We start from the raw sequence: 25,341 nt of genomic DNA, 5'->3' as shown, positions 1-25,341 counted from the left end.
TTTGCCATTTCAAGTTTACTAAAAGTTCGTTAGAAGTTTTTAGAATCCACATTTGATTAACTCCACTTCTGGCATATGTAGTTGCACAGTATGTTTGAAATTTCCCCTTCACAGTTGTTAATATTTTTGTGAGAAGCAAAGATAGGGGCTTGGTAAAACACTTGTTGGATCCAGCAATATATCTTTGTTTGTAGAGGTTTTTATGTAGTTTAGGAATCCAGTTTAGGTGTGGTAACTCATATCTATCCGCCCCATTGACTGGGCTATTAAATGTGTCTAAAACTGAAGCATGATTTTGAAGAATTTCATCCTTTGAAAGGGCAGTTAGAGTATAAGTACGATTACCAAAAGTGGAATCAATGCTAATTTCATTTAAAATACAGTTGTAATAATGAGCCTTACAAACAAAGACAATGTTGTTGCAAGCTTTGTCGGCTGGAACCAAAACATATTCCTCATGTAACCTATCTAATTCTTTTATCGATTCTGGTTTACTAAACACAGAAGGATACATGGTACGTACGTTTGTTTTAATATGTTTAATGCGGGATTATAATAATCCTATTATACTTATACTTTTAAGCCATTCTGACAATGTATCAAGTTCTTTTTCATATTTAGCCCATCGTCTGGCATACTCTATGTCACCAATCTCTGAAGTCCCTCATTACAAATGATTAAGATCTCGAAAAGTCACATCTCTTCAATTGATCTTAGAGTACGAACTGACGTAGATTATCTCAATTTCATCCTAATATTGTGGTCCCCGACACAATGCAGTTCGCTGTAGTAGGCCTAAGGTATAACGAATTGTAATGCCTAACAAGATGATAGATGAAATAATAATCCATTTTCCCGTCTCTACTGGAAGGCGATAATTTGTAGTGCGAAATTTACGAAGAATAGTTCTAAAATTTCAGACAATTTTCCTAAATATCTTTCAGTTCCCAGGTCTATATCTAGACAGTTCTGTATATTTTACCTTTGGATGAATTGATCATATCGCTCGATCATGTTTGAATAAATTGATCCTTAAGGTAAGGTTTGTGTCATTTTGACATGTAGCGAACAACATCATGTTGAATATCAGTATGTTCAGTAGGAATTTATCTTTTAAAAATCGCCCGTGTCTTCTGACTAGATGGGCTTCATTTTGTGATGTTTTACATTTTCGGGATCTTTGTGCAAAAGGGAATACTAGTGGTATAAAAAATACACGAGGCAAACTTATGGGGTAAAAAGCTGGTAGAATTTTTTTAAAGGGTGTTATCTATACGATTATACTAATTGGTAGAGAAATTTTATTTTAAAACACAAAAAAGCCACTTTTCTTATCACGAATAAAAATTTTAATTGGTTGTCATGGCAACAGAAAATGTATATTGAGCAGCTTTACATGGTTTACGCCAGAAAAAAATCCTCTTTAAACATAATATTTGGATCATAACCATTTAAGAAAGCATCTAAAATTACTACACATCAGGTTTTACTTCCATGGTAGCAGATTAAAATGAAATATTTCATACATGCGATTTGTCATTTTGTACAACGTTTGAACAGTGCATTGAGCATTTTCATGAACAAAATACAATTTCAGCCCAAAAATGATAAATGATATGTATATTCATTTGTCAAGTGTTGTAGTATCACATTTATTAGAATTTAGATGTTAGTTGTTTTTAGTCAAGTTGCAACGAAGTTGAACTCGGTTATTGGTTTGGTGATGCGGGCGGGCGGGCGGGCGTCAACGATTGGTTTCCGGATGATATCTCGACAATTTTACAATCTAATCAAATAAAACTTTGATATATTGTTGGGTACTAGGTAAGGAAGACCCCTATTGATTTTGGAGAAAAATGGTCAAAGGTCAAAGTCACAGTGACCTAAAATAGAATGAAAATTTCAGAAAAAAAATGGTCTCCGGATGATAACTCAAAAAGTGTAAATCCGAATCAAATGAAACTTTGAGATTTTGTTGAGTACTAAGTAAGGAAGAGGTCGATTGATTTTGAAGAAAAAAGGTCAGGGTCACAGTGACCGAATATAGAATGAAAATTTCAGAAATATTTGGTTTCCGGATGATAACTCAAAAAGTTTAAATCCAAATCAAATGATACTTGAAAGTATTGTTGGGTACTAGGTAAGAGAAACCCCTATTAATTTTTGAGAAAATAGGTCAAAGTTCAAGGTCACAGTGACCGAAAAAAGATTTACAATTCCAAAACATTTGGTTTCCGGAAGATAACTCGAAAAATTATAATTTGAATCAAATTAAACTTGGATATATTGTTGGATACCAGCAAAGCAAGGCCCCTATTGATTTTGGAGAACAAAGGTCAAAGGTCAAGGTCACAGTGACCGAAAATAAATTGAAAACTTCAGACAAATATGGTTTCTGGACAGTAACTTGAAAAGTTTAAAACTGATATTAGTTCTTCAGAATTATAAATATGCCACATCATTCCTGACTTTACAATGTATTCCATGCAACTCGGATCCCTGGGTGAATATATTGATATTTGTTCTTCTAAATTCAATACAATACAATATCTTCAATTTCGCGGCGGGTTTTCCACGGTCCCGCTTCGTCATAAATTCCGTGTTTCATTAGCTCGAACCTGTCTTATATGCTACATCTTTGAAATAAATTCCCTCATCTTGTTCCATTGCTTGATGTTTGTTTACATAGTTGAACATACGACTGTAACCTTCGCGACAATATAAAGCTCGGTCAGCGGCGGATCCAAGGGGGGAGGGGGAATTAATGTAAAGTTAGTAAAAATTACACTTAGAAAATGTTTTATGTCGACAAGATCCATACCGTTATGCAGATGTTCCTCAGACAAAATTAAGACTTTTTTAGAGATATGCTAGAGAAGATCCCTCTTTTATTCTTACCTGATCATGTCAGTCGCGTTTTTTAGATTTCAAAGTTCATGCGATAAATCGTTCGATCGGCGCAAGTAGATGTCATAGCATTGAAATATAAAGTGCAAGTAATTAAAGAGGTAAAGTTAAGCATGTTCGTGTTTAATTTAAAAAATGCTTGTGACTGTCATAAGAATTCCTAGTTTCGTTAATGTCGAACCTTGTTAAATTTGAGGATACTATTCACAAACAATGATCGTTTATAACAGCATCAAAATAAATCCTACTTTCCCAAGCAAGATTCGCAGATATAACATGTGATCAACTCATGGTTTCACACAAAATATCAGCAACCGGTACCGATCATCATCTTTTACCAGAGCATGCCGTTGTTTGCAAACAACTGACTTTATCCATGTATTCGAAATACCGATGCCCATTAGTGGCGATTTCAAGGTCACACCATAAAATGTAAATTAACCGTAGCGCATACTACATATAAAGAATTGTAGACTTTTATAATAACAAATAAAATAATCTATAAATGATCATTTCAGAAACATTATTATTTTCTCATAGAGGGTTACACATGCGCCGCTTGACACTTGACAGCGGTAGTAGATAACAAGAAAATATTATGACATTTACCCACGATACAACAATGGCGTGACGTATTTTTTCATTGTGACGTCATAAAGCCCGAAGTGCACTGAGTTATATCAAGGGCTATCTCCCTGCTGTTGCAAACCTTACCTCAAGTCTTTGTTTGGCAACATTTGTTATACGTTTTTCATTTACGTTCTCTTGTTGATGAAAGGCGAAGATAACGAACAGTGATCAATCTCATAACTCCTATAAGTAATACAAAATAGATAGTTGGGCAAACATGGACCCCTAGACACACCAGAGGTGGGATCAGGTGCCTAGGAGGAGTACGCATCCCCTGTCGACCGGTCACATCCACCGTGCGACCTATATCCTGACCAGGTAAATGGAGTTATACGTAGTCAAAATCAGTAGGACAAAAACGGTCTAACAATCGGTATGAAACACATCACACAGCATTTGACCTAATGATAGGTTGTAATGACGAACTAGATCGTTATAACAACCATAGAATTTGCGAAATGCTTACTTCAATCGAGGCTGTTGAAACCCCTGTACCATCAACTTGTTTCATGTCATATATGATGTCATATGTTTGAAAGTCCACATATATTTAAAATTCTATGAATACATTCAAACCAGGGCTTTTAACAATGCCGTTAAGATATTGTGTTTGCAAAAATGTATAAAGTACATTAACAATTTTAAATTCATAACCTGACAATAATTTAGCTCTGTATGAAATCATTCTACAATACACATTTTAGATATAGATTGGAAAACGGCCTGTTTCACCATATATCATACATGATGGCGTAAAGCATACACGTATTGGGGTATATAGGATCCAAACCTACTACTGATGGGCAAGGTGGAAATATATATATATATATATATATATATATATATATATATATATGCCTATTTGCGTGCATTTTCAGTTTTAAAATACACATGGTTTCATTTGGAACCCTTGAAATTGCATGGGTACATGCACGTTATATAGTAGACATTTGTAATATATGCGTTATATACTAGCGGAAAAAAGAAACTGTGCATTATAAAAGAGGGTGTTGCACAGAAGCGGAAATTTCCCTAATCGGAGCTCCGTGCCAACATTCGTGACGTAGAACTGACCTTCATTCATATTTATACTCATTGCGAATTTGCCATTTAAATACCTGAAGGATTCCCCAGTACTAGGGACAAGCCTAATACATTTTATGTGTCAATACATTATACATGTAGTCTAAAGATAATTTTTGAAATCGTGAAAATTAAATTTTTATTTTTTTTTTCCTGAGTATCAGATACAATGTATACGGTTACATGTTACGAGTGTATCAAATATTTAATATTCTATACTACTACAGTCCTAAAGCTCTTATACCCGTATGTTTTATTTCCCACAACCAACAATTAGCAACTGTACATGACTCTAGCCACAAAACAATATATGGGAAGTTTAATACGCATTACTGAAATTCAACATTATTTAAAGTACATGCACCTGTAAAATTTGATTCAACATAGGAATTTGCTACTGGAATACATATAAACTCAAACTGCTTAACGGTTATTTACCTCGTTTGGCCTTAAAGTTTTTCTTCCAAAGCTTTGCAAAGTTCACAACGGTTTTTCGTAAAAGGCACCATGCCTTTGTCAACAACTTTCATTCAGAAAAACATACAAGTTCTCGTTAGCAGCCTTGACTATCAAAACACGGGTATTGCATGCTCTATTCGGAGTGTTTGTTGAGAGTCTTATTCACAAACTAAACAGTGTCCAGGTTGGAAGCTTATTTCAAACTCGGAACATGGTAATAAACAGAGATTTGACATGAAACATTTATAAAAACTAGAAGCGTGTTTCAATTTTAAAAAAAATCTAGATGGAAAAGGAATATGAAAAGAAAAATATGTTCATGAGGGAGTCGAACCCGGTTGTTTTAAAAATAGAAAACATCTTTATATTTAAGAGTCGACGACCTTATCCACTGAACCACGCAGTAGACCATACATTACTGAGGAAAATTAACGTACAGGCGAAGTTGAAAATAATACTTGTGAAGTCGTTTCGGTTTTTTTAAATTTACAAAAAAAAATACCCTCGTGAAACAAAATTTCAAAGCGGCAGTTTTTTAGAGGAAAAATCGAAGAACATGCTCACACTAAATTTATTTTGTTTCACGGAGGCAGTTTTTCTGAAATTCGGGGATACCCTTCAATTTTAACGCTAAAAATCATATAAATCGCTTATTGCTTGATTTAAACTCGAAATATTTTGGCTAATTCTGTCAACACACGTCTTTTAAACTTATTTTCAAAAATTATTGAATCAAGACATACGTTCCAATTGGTTTTGTCATATATTTGAATAACTTAAATTTTTCGATATTTCATGCAACACCTCTAGGAAAATTAACAGGAGACGTGCAACACCTTCTTTAGTATAATTTTTTTTTTATATTTATAAAATCTAAACAATCGATAAAGCTGATGTTTTTTATCAATATCGGATAGTTCCCGACTGAGATGGACGGACTTGTTCATGGTTAGTGAAGACATGTTGTTTATTGAAGTGTTCGTACTCACAAGTTTTACTGGCCAATACTGCTTGGAGTAAGAAGTGTAAAAGGTTTGTTTGGACACTATTCGTCAAGGAAAGCACTTTAGTTTTGACAAAATTTACCCTTCTGTCATGCCATGACTCGGCGAAAACCAACGCAATCGCACTGTTGGGATGCTTCAAACTGGAATGGCACAACATATCGTAGCAAGACACTTTGGAGTTCATCGGAACACCATCCAGTCATTATGGAGATGTTTCCAACAATCTGGTAACACTCGGGATCGGCCACGTTCTGGGCGTTCTTGTGTAACGTCGCGTCGACAGGACAACCACATTAGACTTGTGCACCTGCGAAATCGTTTCCAGACAGCAAGATTGACTGCTCGTAGCATTTCTGGACTTCGATCAATCAGTCCAAGAACTGTGCGTAATCGTCTGCGCGAGCACAACATCAGACCAAGACGTTCAGCGGTGCGCCCAATACAGCTTCAACGTCATCGTATCGCTAGACTAGTGTGGTGCAGACGACATCTGCCATTCAGAATACAGGACTGGGCCAATATTCTGTTCACAGATGAATCCTGATATCATTTGGAATACACTGACGGCCGTTGTAGAGTGTATCGTCGTGTTGGGAAGCGGTATTAGGACGCTTGTGTTGTGGAACGTCGACAATTCGGTGGAGGCAGTGTTATGGTGTGAGATGGAATAACAGTATGTGGAAGGACCATTCTACAAATTGTCTATGGAAATCTCACCGGCGTACGCTATCGAGACAAAATTATTCAGCGCCATGTGATACCCTTCATACAGAGACAGCAAATTCACATCACTCTGCAGCAAGACAACGCAAGGCCACATGTTGTACGTGTAGTCAAGGACATTTTTGTTCAACAGAGTGTCGATGTCTTGCCTTGGCCAGCTGCCCCCCCCCCCCCCCCCCCCCGATTCATCGCCGATCAAGCACGTCTGGTTTGAGATGAAATGAAACGACGTCTGCGCCGTTTACCAAATCAGCCAGTGACATTTGCTGATTTAGGCCAGGCTTTAACCAACATCTGGAACAACATCTCTCAAGCATTTCTTAACACTTTAGTGGCATCGACGAGGCGCCGTTGTCAAGCATGCGTGAATGCAAATGGTGGTCACAAGCGTCATTAACTATGTTAATTCAAGTTCGAATACCATTGTCTTTCGAATGTGCTGAAATTGACGTTATTCTACGTTTACATTAATGGATTATAAAATGTTGTAACGAATACATTTGTTAACAGTATTACAAAAAATAAAATTTGTTCATAGTTATTTTTAATATGTTTTTTGATATATTATATAATGCCCAGTTTCTTTTTTTTCCGCTAGTATATAATAAACATATAAAAATTGATGATAATTTACGTCATATGATAATTATTTCTAATTTAACGTTATATGATAGGCATTCGTAATTTATACTAGGCTATAGGATAAGTATAGATTTGCAGTTATGTTGAATAATAAGAATTTGTAATTATGGCCTAAAATGCTACCCTGAGGTACTGTACACGCTCTTTGATTAAAATTGGATCGTATATTGTTAACATAAACTTGCTGCTGTCTACCAGATGAATGTGATAAAAACTACTCGGTGGATAAAACTCCTAAAACTTCTAATTTGTCACATATAGCAGTTGTAATAAGCAGTTGTAATTTACGCTATATAATTTGTATTTACTTTATATAATAATCATTCGTAAGAACTGCAAACGATATAATTGTTTCGCCGCCTACCCTTTAATCAATTTTTAAAAGTTATCATTTTTAAATTATTTTTTACGTTAATACATACAGATGTTTATATGAATTTTAATAAAAGTTAATTCATAAGACATAACGAAGAGAGGTAACTATAATTTGGGTTAAAATCGCATATTTCACTATAGAAATCAATGGAAAACGGAAATTATTTTTGAAGCATCCCTCCACCCCGTGAAACAAAAAGTCCTTTTTACATGTATTATAAATTGTCATTTTTCAAATTCATACCAAAACATTTGTTATTTACAGACCAAAAACGTCAACATCGTTCACTCTTCTATCAATTGCAAATGAGGTTAAACTATGAAAATTGAAGATCAACCAATTTTTACACAATAATATAATGTAAGAAGTATGTTTAGGCTTAATTCTACCCGACTATTAAGGGGAAAATTAAATTTGCGTTCCTGATATATTTTTTTGTCTATTTTCTGAAAGAGCACTCCTATTTATTCTCAAAAGCATATTAAAATCAACTCATGTATGCGCATGCATAGTACACAATCGAACAAAGTAAGGGTTATGAAGCAATTTATGGGATTTAACTCATCGAAGTTAAATCGGTTTATCTAAGCTAAATATCAACATTAATCATTAATTTGCATCACCGGGGTAATTCCCCGCTGCCGGCTATTCTCTTTTCGGGTATTAGTGAGGTCATCAATTACGTCATGACCACCGTGCAAGATTCCCCAGCATTTCGCACATGGAAATTCAGGAGGTAAGACAGAATTTTTCTTTAAGCCTCGGAGCGAAAAAAGAAAGAAGTTATAGTTAAAACCAAGACTACACACACACACACACACACACACACACACACACACACACACACACACACACATATATATATATATATATATATATATATATATATATATAATTCAATAAAAAAGGCAGGAAAATATACAGTTCCAATCAATAAAAAAGCAGGAAAATATACAGTTCCAATCAATAAAAAAGCAGGAAAATATACAGTTCCAATCTTTCTATTTGGATTATTTCACGGATCCACACATAGAGGAATCTTTCTATTTGGATTATATATATATATATATATATATATATATATATGTATATGTGTGTGTGTGTGTGTGTGTGTGTGTGTAACCAAGATTATATATATATATATATATATATATATATATATATATAAAGCTCCTGGCTTTAATTTTGCTAACTTTTGCCTGTTTTGATTTTGGATTCATGTATTCTGGTTAATTTTGACACACACACACACACACACACACACACACACACACACACCAATTTCATACTACCTGAATTTCCCTTTCACAGTTTGATTAAATTTACTTTTACATATTGTTTGAAAAATAAAATGCCAAGAAATAAGGGAGGAGAGCAACTTCCGACCAGGGGAAGAAAGAGACGGATCCCCGCTGTAAGTGAGCCCGAGTGTATTGATAATTAGGTTCAGTTCACGGGTGTTTACGACCTCCATTTGCTACGATTTACTGCTGAACAGATGTAGCAGATCACGGATGCTATCGCTGCGGGCATGGCGGCCAGTGTAACCAAGACTCCCATCCCAGTCCGGGCCAGCGAGGTTATGCAGATTTGGCCTTTATTTTTAATGAAAATAGGGGTGATAGTTACTCGCTTCGGCAAGCGCCTAGTTATTGTCTTGAGCTGGGTTACAATGTACCCAATAAAATCAAAGTTCAAATTGCTAATGGCCAATATGTCAATCTAGCCAAATTGGTGCATAATTATTCGGACCCCAATGATCAAACAAATACATATCACTTCAAGATGGTAACTTAGCAGTGGCTAAACAATCTAAGCTCAAATCTATCACAGATATCCAGGTCTGGACAGATTTATTCCTTGTTTACTCATCTATCTTTGCCACTGTGCATCCAGAATGCACCATTTCTTTATTTAAGTATATGCACACAATTCGCTTGGGGGCTAGCAGGTCACCTGGTTTTACGTGACTATGATATTCAGTTTCGTTTAAAGAAAGAGTAAAACCCCATTATGTCATCTGCTAGCGTCGATCAGGAACTGTGGTTTTTGTATATGCAAGCCCCTTCAGTAACCCCCATTCCCAGTGACTGAAGATGAGATGACAGGTGGAAGTCCAAATCCATGGAATATTCATTCTAAGGTTTGGGGGGGGGGGGGGGGGTTACGATATCCAAAGCTAAAATTCAAAACCCTGATGTGTTCAAGGATCAAGTTAACTAAGTATTTGTAACCCCCAATGTTGGTGACCATGGCTGCTCTAGCGTTTTTGAATTGATGGGAGAAATATTGATGATGGGGTTTATTATGGTGCAAGTTTAAGGTTGATCGATCCTCATGTGATGTCATAGGTTTTTGCAAAAATCTTAATAAATTAAACTTTGCGCATGATAGAAATATATCTTTCTGAGGAATTTTATTCACTAGATATAATAAAAAATCTGGTAAACTATTAATACTGAAAAAGTTTATAATTTTCATAGATAATCAATTATAAATGATTAAAATAATTTTGTCAAGGGCAATAACTCCTAGACTGGAATTTCCTCTACTTGATGTCTATTATACATTGGTTTACCTAGTATCCACAATTAATCTATACATATTTATGAATTATCAGTTTTTTTAAACTGTTGATATTTAATTTTGTCATTTCAACAAGTTTTTATCTATTTTTATTATTCTGTTTAACGAAAATATGTGATTTTCTGATGTTGATGTATACTTCTGTTTTTGTATGTCTGACCTCTTTAAAAAGGTGGAAACATATATATTTTCTTTGGTTATTAATTATATTAAACTATATTGAGTGGAAATTAATACAGTTTTTCCACTTTTAACATTAATGTTGATAAGTCACATGAGGATGGAGCTACATGTACGTTAATTGGTCCTTAGTGGGCAACAGTTTGTTCTGGCCAATATTTAATCATTTCATGAATAGACAACAATATCAGTGTTCATTCAACGGGGAAAATACTTCAATTTTATATTTTTGGTGACTGGCTCTTGTGTGGATTTTAGTGTGGTGTTCATTGATTGACGGTGTGCATTGATTGATGATTAATTGCCCAAATGTGTCTAGGAATGCCCATTTAAGCAAAATTATTGCCGACTCCCTTTTTGTGCATGTATATAGATCTAGCACATCAAATTGTTAATTCAGTGTTCACTGATGACATGATCACATGTTGTTAAGGGATGCCCATTTCTGGCCCCCTTTTTGTATAAATATTAGATTGTTATTTCAGTGTTCACTGATTGATGACGTGTTCACATTTTGTCAAGGGATGCCCATTTAAATAAAATTGTTGCTGGCTCCCTTTTTTTGTATATACTGTATATTAAATTGTTATTTTGGTGTTCACTGATTGATGACGTGATCACATTTTGTTAAGGGATGCCCATTTCTGGCCCCCTTATATATATATATATATATATATATATATATATATATATATATATATATAGAATTGTTATTTCAGTGTTCACTGATTGATGACATGATCACATTTTGTTAGGGATGCCCATTTCAGCAAAATTGTTGCTGGCTCCCTTTTTATGCCCCCGAGATCGAAGATCGGGGGAGGGGTATTGTTTTTTTCATTCTGTATGCAACTTTAACCTTGCTTATAACTTTTGAACAGTAAGTGTTAGAGCTTTGATATTTATGCCTCCCTTCAAAGAAGAGGGGCATATTGGTTTGCAACTGTCGGTCGGTAGACCATATGTTGTTCACTCAATATCTTGAGAACCATTCACTTGATGATTAAGATATTTCATATGTGGGTTGGTTATGAGTAGAAGAGGACCCCTATTCTTTTTAATGTCAAGGGTCAATCTACTTTGGACATAGGAATATAATATCCGCTCAATATCTTGAGAACCCATTGCTTGACAGACATCAAACATGGCACACTGGTACATCCTAAGGAGTAGATAACCACTATTGATTTCGAGGTCATATGGTCAAGGGTCAAACTGGGCATAGGGATATACTGACCATTCAATGTCTAGAGAACCCTTTGCTTGACAGACATCAAACTTGGTAAACCAGTACATCTTCAGAAGAAGATTACCCCTATTGATTTTGAGGTCACATGATCAAGGGTCAAACTGGACATAGCAATATACTGCCCGTTCAATATCTTGAGAATCCTTTGCTTGACAGACATCATTAGTACACTGGTATATCTTCAGTAGAAGAGGACTCCTATTGATTTTGATGTCACCTGGTCAAAGGTCAAGGGTCAAACTAGACATAAGAATATACTGTCCTTCAATATCTTGAGAACCCTTTGCTTGACAGACATCAAACATGGTACAGTGGTACATCTTCAGGAGAAGATGACCCCTATTGATTTTGAGGTCACATGTTTAAAGGTCCTTGTCAAACTGGACATTGGAATATACTGTCCGCTCAATATCTTGAGAACCCTTTTCTTGACAGACATCAAACTTGTACACTGGTACGTCTTCAGGAGAAGATTACCCCTATTGATTTTGAGGTCACATGATCAAAGGTCAAGGGTCAAACTGGACATAGGAATATACTGTCCGTTCAATATCTTGAGAACCGTTTGGTTGTCAGACATCAAACTTGGTACACTGGTACATTTTCAGGAGAAGATGACCCCTATTGATTTTGAGGTGAAATGTTTAAAGGTCAAGGGTCAACCTGGACATTGGAATATACTGTCTTCTCAATATCTTGACATCAAACTTAGAACACTGGTGTATATTCAAGAGATGACTCATGTTGATTTTGTGGTCAAGGGTCAAATTGGACATAGTAATATACTGTCCACTCAATATCTTGATGACCCTTTTGCTTGACAGACATCAAACTTAGTACACAGGTACATCTTCAGGAGAAGATGACCCTTATTGATTTTGAGGTCAAAGGTCAATAGTTGAATTGGACATAGTAATATATTGTCTCTTATATTTTAAGAATTATTTGCTTGATTGACACCCAACTTGGTACACTGGTACAGCATAAGGAGTAGATGACCCCTATTGATTTTTAGGTCACATGGTCAATCCACTCTTGACATAGGAAAATATTGTCTGCTCAATTTTTGAATTTATGACACTACTATCAATTAAATGATGTATGGTGTATACCCCTTTTCAATTTTGCACCATGGGGGGGCATATGTGTTTTACAAACATCTCTTGTTCACATGAGTATTCATTATGGCAACACCTTTCCGTGGGTACCAACATTTTTTACCCTGTGACCTCGACTTTGGAGTTTGACCTACTTTAACCTTGTCAATAACTTTTGAACAGTAAGAGCTTTGATATTTCACATGAGTATTCCTTGTGACAAAATATTAAATTGTTTTGTTTTTTTCAGTGTTAACTGCTTACAATGTGATCCTATTTTGTTTAGGGATGCCCAATTAAGCAAAATTATTGCTGGTTCCCTTTGTAGCATATTGCACATTAAATCCTTATTTGTAGTGTTCACTGAATGATGACGTGATCACTTTTATTAGGGATACGCATTTAAACAAATCGTTGCTGGCTCGTTGTATTTACACGGTGCATGTAATCAGCTCATACTTGCCATCCACGTGAGGCATTTGCACTGTAATTCCTTATTGCTGATTTACCTGGGGTGCTTACAGAAAGATGAGCTTTTCGACGATTCTACAGTTTTACTATTAATCTTTGTGTGTGTTTGGAGATGATAGTTCCAACCTATTATGAGGGTTTACCTTTTTGTGTATGACTACCACTGCTTGAGGAGGGTCGGCTCTACTGGTGGCGCAGTCTATGCAGTGGCTGCATAGTCTAGTGGCGGAGATTCAGCTTGCCAGTAGAGCTCACCTCGATTTTTCATTCATTTAATTGATATTACAAATATAAATAAACATTATCTTATTTTTTCCCGGGTGTACATCTGGTCCCAGGGTTCACTTCGGGTTATGGTTTTTCTCCTTGCACTAGTTATGAGCAGCCGTGATCATTACCGCCAATAAATCTAACAAGCTACAAGTCTGTCTATTTTGTTTTGTGTGTACCAGTTTGCTTGTCCATGTGTATACCATATTTTGTCTTTGATAATGGGTTTTTCGTAGTTTTTGTATAGATAAATCAGTGAAATTGAACACCACTTCCTCGTCGCCCGGGACGATTCTTATATGAATTTTAAAAAAAATTCAGAGAAATTTGACAGTTCTTCTTGGTTTCATTCCGGGCGGCGATGGAAGAAGGGTTCAAATATCTCTTTAAAGATATTTTCAAAATCGCCACCGTGACGTGATTTGCGGTAATCAATGCAGACATCTTAATAACGGAAGAGGAAATAAGAATTATTTGGGTATTAAATCAATTTCAAAATGAAATTTGTTAGTTTTATTATCTATTGAATGATTTTGTCATTTATTGAAATAATGATAATAAATTCCGGATAAATTGAAGCCAATCGTATTTACCGGATGCCATTTTGGTCGTTATGGTTAGTTTAAACAGAATGGGGTATACCTAGGACCAACATATGCTTCGTGAGAATTCTCATTACATACCAGATAAGTCGCATTTAAGTAGTTTATATAATGATTAATGGTTCTTTACATAAACAATATTTATGGTGAAAAAATTTTCATAGTTTAGTTTTATTGTATTATTTTTTATAACCTATTTTTATAATATGTACCTATGAAATATTCGCCTTCCCTGTTAATATTACTTTGATTAAGTCAATAGTACATGTAAGATTCTTTGTAAATAGATAGGAAGTAATACACATCATTTCTCTGCAAGACAGTTTTTAATCCGTGTTTTTTAATTTTTTTTTTTTTTATTTTTTTTTTTGGTATTTTTTTTGTTTGTTTGTTTATTTTTCTTAAATATTTGATTTATTTTATTTTATTTATAATCTGCACCTATGAAACAATAATATCCCTCCCTGTTAACTATAATCAATGTACATGTCATTCTTTGTAAATTGATAGGAAGTAATACTTATTATATCTCAGCAAGACACTTTTTGATCCGTGTCTTTTAATTTTCTTATCTAATTTGGGGTTTTTTTTGGTCATAATTTTATTTTGTTACCGTACCTTGTTCTTTAACAAATTCAATGGTTATCTATTAAAATTAATAAGCATTCTAAAATATATGATGTTTTAAAGACTGATTTCATGGAACAAATTTATCTACCCCCTAATCTGAAAGAGTTGTAATTAAGAGCAATTAATTAATTAAGGATTGTATTAACGTTAATAATCAATTACTAATTATCAATTACCCAATGGCCACATCACTTACTTGAGTTACATTGGCGTTATATATTCGCAAGTAAAACTTTGATCCCTAATGTGATCCCAACCTACTTCCGGGGGTCATGATTTTTCTAAACTTGTATCTGCACTATGTCAGAATGATTTCATATAAATGTGAATTTTTTTGGCTCAATGGTTCTTGGGAAGATTTTCAAAGATTTTCCCTATATATTTACATGTAAAACTTTGATCCCCTATTGTGGCCCTATCCTATCCCCAGTGGCTATCATTTTAACAAACTTGAATTTGTACTATGCCAGGAATCTGTCATGTAAATTTGCACTTCCCTGGCCTAGTAGTTTTTGAGAAGAAGATTTTCAAAGATTTTACATATATATTCACATGTAAAAATTTGATCCCCTATTGTGGCCCCAACCTACCCCCGGGGGTCATAATTTTCACAAACTTGAATCTGCACTATGTCAGGAAGCTTTCATGTAAATATCAGCTCTTCTGGTTCAGTGGGTCTTGAGAAGATTTTTGAATGACCCCACCCTATTTTTGCATTTTTGTGATTATCTTCCCTTTATATGGGACATGACCCTTCATTTGAACAAACTAGAAAATCCTTCATCCTAAAATGCTTTGTGGCAAGTTTGGTTGAAATTGACCCAATGGTTCTAGAGAAGATTCTAAAAGTAGGCAATGAATATTTACTATTTCGGAATTACCTCCCTTTGGAAAGAGACGTGACCCTTCATTTGAATAAACTTGAAATATCTTTACCCAAGAATGCTTTGTGCCGAGATTGTGTCAAATTGGCCCATTAGTTCTGAAGAAGATTTTAAAAAGTTGTTAATGTATTTTCACTATTTCGCTATCATCTCTCCTTGGATAGGAACGTGGCTCTTCATTTGAACAAAATTGAATTATCTTCACCCAAGGATGCTTTGTGTCAAGTTTGGTTGAAATTATGACTGTGGTTCTGGAGAAGAAGATTTTTAAATGTCATCAATGTATTTTCACTTTTTCACTATTATCTCTATTTGGAAAAGGGGCGTGGTCCTTCATTTGAAACAACTGGAATCCCCTTTATTCAAGGATACTTTGTGCCAAGTTTGGTTGAAATTGGCTCGTTGGTTCTAGAGTAGAAGTCGAAAATGTGAAAGTTTACAGACAGACGGATAGACAGACAGACAGACTGACGATCGACATCGGGTGATCAGAAAAGCTCACTTGAACTTTCAGCTCAGGAGAACTAATAAAACAGGTCGGGCAACAAAGGAGCATGCTTCTTGCTCATGACTGTTGGAAGACTTTATCACCAAATACAACGAAGACATTGTTGATGAGGAAATATGGCATATTTTAAATATTAACTTTATAGTACTGATGTGTGGAATCGGAATGGTTTTTAACAAAAAAAATGTTTTGGATGACTTATCACAAGATATGGATATTTTCCGTTTCCAGCTGCTTGAACTGCTTATGATGTCAAAAAATCTAATCTTTAATTATTCGTGAGGAGTGGCCGTGTAAAGTGTTGAAAAGCCATGCGTTTTGATGTTGTTGATTTGAGAAAGGTTTTGTGATTTCAATTAAATTTTCTAAAAATTCGCTAGACTTTGCTTTAATCCACATTTGATTTTCACCACTTCTAGCATATGTTGTGACACAATACGTTTGAAGTTTCTCTTTCACAGCAGTTGATATTTGCATGAGGACTTGGTAAAACATTTGCTGTACTGTATCCAGCAATGTGTCTATTTTGGTAAGAGTTTTGGGAAGTTTTGGAATCCAGTATAGGTGACTTTAATTATATCGTGAAGAGTTGAAAATCAATTATTGATATAATTCAGTATATGAAAGGTGAAGATAACGAACAATGTAACACTATAGTATTAATTTATGTCTATCACAGACATTTTGTGGGACTAAATTTGACGTGCTGAATTTGGTTGCTGATTTATTTAGTAATGTGAATTTGCCAAGAATTTTGAAACAATTTGAATTTGTTACATTTCTAGTTGCCCTTACGACTTACTCGATCGCTTTGAACTCCTCCAGCGTTATACGTGTTGATGACGTAGATAAAACCCATAGCCTCTGGTAGAAAGTCCAGGACTAAATCAGTCATTTCAACGCTTTCTCCTATACCGGGTGTGTCCACGATGGTAGCGTAATCCTAAAATTATAATGTTTCATAAGGTTTTACCATGACGCCAAGAACATCATGTTGCATATCAGTATCTTCAGTAGGAAACATTCTAAAATGTTCCGATTTTTTATAAGGTGCCCGTTTCGTGGGGGGGGGTGGCTTTTTTTTTTTTTTTTTTTTTTTTTGTTTTTTTTTTTTTTGTTTTGTTTTTTTTTTGTTTTTTTTTTTTGTTTTTTTTTTTTTTTGTTTCTGAAACTTTGTACAAAAGGGATAATAGTGGTATATGCATGTATAAATATTACACAAAGCAAACGTATGGGGGTAAAACGTAGTAAAATTAAAAAACGAGGTATTATCAACCACATGATACTAATTGGTAAAAAGATTTTATTCAAAACTGAAAATTGACATCTTTCAGATCTTAAATAAAAAATTTAAAACACATATCGAGCAGCTTCACAAGGTCCACGTCACACAAAAAAATATCACTTTTAACATATTTGAATAAAGGGTGAAGATAACAGCGATCAATGAAAGGTGAAGTGAAATGTGAAGATAACGAGCAGTGATCAATCTCATAAATTCCATAAGCAATGCAAAATAGACAGTTGGGCAAACAAGGACCAGGGGTCATCAGAGGTGGGATTAAGTGCCCAGGAGGAGAAAGGATCCCCTGTCGACCGTTCACACTCACCGTGAGACCTATATCTTGATCAGCTAAACAGAGTTATGCGTAGTCCGAATGAGTGTACCACGAACGATCTAACAATCGGTATGAAACACGTCAGACAACATTTGACCCAATGGTAGGTTCTATAGGCAAACTAGATCGTTATAACCACCATAGAATTTGCGAAATGCTGACTTTAAACAAGACTGTTGAAATCCCTGTACCATCAACTTGTTTGTCGGTAGCTTGTCTCGATTTAAAACCTGACCATACGCAGAACAAGCTCTTGCGTATCAAATCAGTTGAGATATATAAACACCATATCCAGACCTGGTAATAATGGGATATGGGTTTATAGATATAGGAAGTTGACGATGGAGAAGCTAAAATCATCTGTTTGTCATAAAGTTGAGTGATTAGTTTGTCGTTAATATCTACTTTCATTAAAAGTATTAAGTATGAAGCAGAAGTGGACGACTCTGTGGCATCTTTTATTTTGAGTTCACGGGGATATATTGAATCAACATATGAATGAAAGTTATTATTGTTAATAGATAAAATGTCGTCGATGTATTTAAATGTCGAATTGAAGGCCACAACAAGATATTTTTTTTCTCACGTTGAAGTTTCTGAATAAATTCTGCGTCATATGAATATAAAAAACAGGTCAGCTAACAAAGGAGCACAATTCGTCCCCATGGGATTTCTAACAAACTGTTGGAAAACCTTATCACCAAAGACCACGAAGATATTGTCAATGAGGAACTCTAGCATATTTTTTATTTCAGCTTAATAATACTTGTGCGTGGAATCAGAGAGGTGTTTAACAAAGTAATTTTTTGGATGACCTATCACTAGATATGAATATTTCCGTTTTCCATTTTTGTTAAAGAAGCAAATGTCTATGATGTCAAAAAGTCTAGTCTTTAATTTATCATGAGGAATGGTCTTGTAAAGAGTTGAAAAGTCATAGGTTTTGATGTTGTTGATTTGAGAAAAGTTTTGCGATTTCAAGTGTACTAAAAGATAACAAATAGTGATCAATCTCATAACTCCTATAAACAATACAAAATAGATAGTTGGGCAAACACGGACCCCTGAACACACCAGAGGTGGGATCAGGTGCCTAGGAAGAGTAAGCAACCTTTGTCGACCGGTCACACCCTCGTGAGCCCTATCCTGATCAGGTAAACGGAGTTATCCGTAGTCAAAATCACTGTTTGAAGAACGGCCTAACAATTTTAAACATTTATAAAACAAAACAAGATGACTACCTATCGGGCTTTATTTCCATGGTAACAGATTAAAAAGATGTTTTCATTAATGTAATTTGTCGCACTATTTCATAATTTCTAAAGGATGCATTGAACATTTTCATGAACAAAATATGATTCCAACAAAATTGATAAAATAGTCATGTATCTAGTTGTCAGGCATTGTAGTTTCATATTTTCTCTTGATTTATTTAATGGAAAAAAATTTCCATCAAACGATATGGATCAACCTTATCAGCTGACAATCTGATCGATGAAAGTTAATGTGATTATAACAACTTTGTGAAATGGTATTAAATGAAATGACCTGAGACACAAAAACAAATATGATAAATTAATATATATATATATATATATATATATATATATATATATATATATATATGGATGTCGACCTTAAAAATGAAACTCAGCTCGGTTAAGGCTATCCGAGAAAAATCATAGTGCTATTATAAATGTACCTCTCTGCACTTCGTACCGTGTGGCGTCATAATGAAAAACTACGTCAAAACGTGCAAGTTCTTATAGTTGCATCGCGGGGAAAGTGTCGTAATATTTTGTCGTTATTTACCAGTATACATGAAAACATTTCTTGTCAAATGCTTATCAAATAATTTTATATTATTCCTTGATGATAACAAATCACTCTCCATTTTTCATGTATTGTATGCACGAAGGTGATATTCATATTATAGTGTGACGTGAAAATCGCTCCTAATCTTAGTGATTGATGCTTCTAAAAATTCACTTTGATGTGTAATTTTACCCGATGACTATAGTGCATTTTACAATGGAAGTCCTTAATATAGTTGCGAGTAGCAAAATCAATCACGATATCTTTTATTTTAAAAACAAAGCGATGATCTTTATTTTCATATTTCAAATTTTGCTAGAAATATCACCCACATCCTTTTGGTTTAAAATCAACAAAAAATTCAAATTTTGCACTCAGTTCTAATGAAACAGTCCATTCTATTGAGAGGAATATCCATGATTTGGCTCTACTATCTACGACATATACAAAATTTCATATCAACACATTTCAAAATATTTGGGTCTTTTGTCCTCAGTGACCACATGCCTTCCGCCATGGGTGAGCATAATTGAATTTCCTCCATACGAACTTTCCAATCCTTTGTTATTTTTATGACCACAATTCTGATGATGGATTTTTCTGATATGCAAATCGGCATGATCAAGAACAAAGTGTACCAAGGGAGTTTATAATGACAAAACAGAGACATGGTCAGACGATTAAATGGGCAGAGACGCGATTGAGATGAAAATTTTATCTTGCCATTTTTATTGTTTACAATGCTTAACTAAAGTATTTCAAATGGTCAACCAAAATTTGAATACCAGTTTTTGAGTTACAAGTGAGATACAGCAATCACAATTCTTTGTTTTGTAAACAAGGTTCGTGCCTTGTTTTTATTTACATATAGATTGCTTAATAGAAAATGGCATGTTAAAAACAAAATAGATTTGCTAAACACTAGAAAAAAATTAATTGTGTTAAGTATTAACTTGTATATTGAAAAATCTGCTTTAAACGAACTTTTACTAGTATATTTAGCCTATGTGTAAATAACAAGAGGCCCAGGGGCCTTATAGGTCACCTGAGTATCATGTAACAACTTTCCAATGTTTGAATTAGGTGTGTGTTTAAATATAAGAATTTTACTTTTGGATGGAAGAAACATTGAGTAGCTATGTGGTCATGAAGTACATGTGTCATTTTAGAAAAAGATTTTTTAAAATTACACTCATTTTGATGGTTTTTGCCCCACCCCTCAGGCCCCAGGGGGGCAGGGACCACGAATTTCACAATTTTTGTTCCCCTCTACCCACAGATGCTATTTGCCAAAATTGGTTGAAACTGGTTCCAGGGTTTCAGAGAAGAAGCTGAAAATGTTCAAATGTTAACGCACGACGAACGACGACGGACAAAAACAGAAGATTTTCAAAGAAATATTGCATTTTCACTATATAATCAATCAGCCCCGCCTTTGCACCAGAACCCCTGACCCAGGAGCCATAAATTTCAGTTTTGAAAGAAGCATCCTTGATCATCATTATCATACTATTAGTTTGTCTACTTAATACCCAGCAGCAGAGGAGAAGATTTTCAAAGAAATAAAATGCATTTTCACTATATGATCAATAGGGCCCCATCCTAATACCAGAACCCCTGACCCAGGGGCCATGAATTTCACAATTTTGAAAGAGGCATCCTTGCTAATCATGACCATGCTATTGGTTTGTCTACTTAATACCCAAGGACAGAGAAGAAGATTTTCAAAGAAATAATGCATTTTCACTATATGACTTATAGAGCCCCACCCTAGCACCAGAACCCCTAATCCAGGGGCCATGAATTTCACAATTTTGAAAGAGACATCCTTGCTCATCATTACCATGCTATTAGTTTGTCTACTTAATACCCAGAGACAGAGAAGAAGATTTTCAAAGAATTTCTACATTTTTACTATATGACCAATAGAGCCCCACCCTAACACACCAGAACCCCTGATCCAGGGGCCATGAATTTCACAATTTTTAAAGAGGCATCCTTGCTCATCATTACCATGCTATTAGTTTGTCTACTTAATACCCAGAGACAGAGAAGATTTTCAAAGAATTTCTACATTTTCACTATTTGACCAATAGAGTCCCACCCTAACACAAGAACCCCTCCCCCAGGGGCCATGAATTTCACAATTTTGGTAGAGGGCTCAACGCTCATTATAATTATGCCCACAGTTTGGCTTCTTGATGTCCAGGAGTAAAGAAGAAGATTTTTTTAAAATTACACTCATTTTGATGGTTTTTGCCCCACCCCTCAGGCCCCAGGGGGGCAGGGACCACGAATTTCACAATTTTTGTTCCCCTCCACCCACAGATGCTATATGCCAAAATTGGTTGAAATTGGTTCAAGGGTTTCAGAGAAGAAGCTGAAAATGTTCAAATGTTAACGCACGACGCACGACGAACGACGACGGACAAAAACAGATAGCAATAGGTCACCTGAATGATTCAGGTGACCTAAAACATGACACGAGCCTTGTTGGCATAACAAATAATTGTGAGCTCTGTATCTCCCATGTACCTCGACAACGGACATTGAGATATTTACTGACCATTACAAATGCCTTACTTGATCATTGTAAAGATTAAAAACGGAAAAATAGAATTTTAAAATTTCAGCTGAAATCGTGTCCATGCCCCCTTAATGTCAAAATGACAACAACAGATTGCAAGATAAAGTATGTTTCTGTATTTGTTAGTTAGCCAATTGTAATTGGGTATTGTAAAGACATAGAGATTGTCTACTAGATGTTAAGAAGGTATGTCAAATAATTATATTCTTTCAAAGGGTTTTGGTTTAATTTACCAATTTAGTAGCATATAACCAAGTGCAGCTTTTGAGAAGTTTAGGATGTTCAAATGTTAACCCTGACAACTCAACAAAAGACACAAGACGACAGAAAAATCAAGATTACAATAGGTCATTTGGATGACTTATTCAGGTAACCTAAGAACATGTATCGTCAACGAAAGTTTTAATACAGCGACTACGTCCGGTGAGATTACTACTAAGTCAATTTCTAGTGATCAGTATATCACAAGTTTTACAATTTTTACGGAACATTTTGAGATCAAACATATGAGATCTGAAAAGAATCATCAAAAATCTCTTAAAGGAACACGACAACTTTGGGTATATAAATTTTGATTTTAGTACCAAAGCTGATTATTATTTGACAGTACATACGACAAATCGTTTATATCTCGAAGGATAATCCGAGGGACACCAATCAAACTGTTGGAGCCTGTGCCCCTTGTAGACATCTTTTTATACTGGGCAACGTGTCAGCCAGCATTGTGTCGTTATTGTTTATATTCATGAAAGAACATATATCAAGCGACAAATATCCTCGCAGACAGACTGTTCACCAGCAGATATATAAGATCGATAGTTAAATGAAAGATGAAGATAACGGACAGTGGTCAATCTCATTACTCCTATAAGCAATACAAAATAGGTAGTTGGGCAAACACGGACCCCTGGATATGCCAGAGGTGGGAACAGGTGCCTAGGAGAAGTAAGCATCCCCTGTCCACCATTCACACCCGCCGTGAGCCCTATATTTTGATTAGGTAAATGGAGTTATCCATAGTCAAAATCAGTGTGCCAAGAATGGAGCAAACATAGGGGCTTGGTAGAGCACTTACTGGACCCAGCGATGTATATTTGTTTGAAAGGGTTTTATGAAGTTTAGGAATCCAGTATATGTACAGTAACTCATATATGTATTCACCCAATCCATTGACTGGGATATTAAATGTGCCTAAAATTGAAGCATGGTTTTGAAAAATTTCATCTTTTGAAAGGGCAATTGGAGTAAAAGTATGATTACCAAAAGTGGAATTAATGCCAAGTTCGTTTAAAATACAGTTGTAATAATGAGTCTTACAAACAAAGAGAATGTTCTTACAAGCTTTGTCAGCTGGAACCCAAACATTTTCATCATGTAAATTATCTAATTTCTTTATAACGTCTGGTTTACTAAACAGAAGAAGATGGTACGTACTTGTGATTTGATATACCAATACAACTTATCAATGGGGCTTATGTTGTCTGATGTGTTTCATACCCATTGTTAGGCCCTTCTTGGCACACTGATTGTGACTACGATGGCTCCGTTTACATGATCAAGATATTGGACTCACGGTGTGTGTGATCGATCGACCGGGATGCTTAGTCCTCTATGACACCTGATCCCACCTCTGGTATATCCAGAAATTCTTGTTTTCCCAGCTCTTTATTTTGTATTGCTTATAGGAGTTATGAGATTGATCACTGTTCGTTATCTTCGCCTTTCATATGTCTAATGCGGAATTTTAAAATTCCTCTTATACTTTTAATCCATCCTGATAATGTACTAAGTTTTTCTTTTTCATATTTAGCCCATCGTTTGGCATAATCTTTGACAGAAATCATAATGGAGATGAAGTTCTGTCTCCAATTGAAAGACTGAGGTTCTCTGTATTTAGAACCTTTTAGATTACGTGATTTAAGGTCCTCATTTTTAACTTTATCAACATCATCAGTAATGATATGTCCAGTTGGACTATAGTTGAACGCAGACGAAGAGCAACAACACGTAGGTGGATTAAATTTAAGATGGTCTATATCTTGACACCACAAAGTGTGTCTACAATTAAATGGTTTGGATGCAATAGTAGAAGAATATTTGTGGGATATACTGGGTGTAGAAATGAACTCGAAATAAGTTGGAATACACGACTGAACTCTTATGACGAAGAATGCTGCTTATGTTGACGGCGTATATTCCTTTGTTTGTACATTTGAGCTTAAGGAACTGGCGTCATAATTTCGAAGGGATATCAGCCATGATCTGTGGTGGTTTAAAGAGCCTGTGATTGGCAACATCCATAATCAAGAGTTCTGTTTATATTCAGGTGTTCAAAAATCCATGTAAAGACTAGCTGTGACTTCTTCAAATAACGTATGTAAAACTCTCAATGGAACAGAGAAGTTTTGTGCGAAAATGATGTTGACCTACGTGTGTGTTGACGTAAGGTAAAGGTGAATCAAACATGACATTATTTATACTTGGTCTTTTGTATGAACAATGGTCCATGACTGCGCTTCCGTCTTTGAATATTCGGAAAGAGTCTCATCATATTCATGTTATTTCCTGGTGGACTACTCAACTTTCCCACATCATATACATTATCATTGCATCCATATGGAAAAGCAGTGCCTAGGGTCCTTATTCAGTGATCTTGACGTTGTCTACGAAAAGATATTAATGTGGACATGCTAGTTTAAAGATAAATTCCTAAAATGCATTGTTGTAAACAAATATACTATTGCAGCAAATATATTTTTCTAAGTAAATTTTGTTTATTGGTATTTATTGGGTTAGGATTTTACAAACCCCTAAATTCCAACCTAACCAGTGGGTATGGGTATTTAGTAGATATGTAAATTTACCAGTATATATGCAAAAAGAACTCACAAATAAAAGGAGAATAAAGGAGGACAGGACAGGAAGAAAATATTGCCTCACAATACTCTGATTACATATCCCTCTACAAAAGTCTATTTTTGCAGCAAGTATAATAGTGACAGTAACAGATCAAGTG

The 25,341-nt window shown here is 35.1% G+C and overlaps 1 protein-coding gene across 1 annotated transcript in view; it reads right to left on the bottom strand.

Moving 5' to 3' along the window:
* LOC130050671 (uncharacterized) overlaps positions 1 to 25,341 on the bottom strand; it is a 61,681-nt gene that overhangs the window by 13,666 nt on the left and 22,674 nt on the right. Inside the window, exon 4 of the mRNA XM_056150880.1 lies at positions 17,107 to 17,247. Coding sequence (XP_056006855.1) covers positions 17,107 to 17,247 — 141 coding nt within the window. The remainder of the gene's footprint in view (positions 1 to 17,106; positions 17,248 to 25,341) is intronic.

This window comes from Ostrea edulis, chromosome 10 (assembly GCF_947568905.1).
Source record: "Ostrea edulis chromosome 10, xbOstEdul1.1, whole genome shotgun sequence".
In the NCBI taxonomy this organism is placed as follows: Eukaryota; Metazoa; Mollusca; class Bivalvia; order Ostreida; family Ostreidae; genus Ostrea; species Ostrea edulis.
This window is presented reverse-complemented; position numbering and strand designations above follow the sequence as displayed.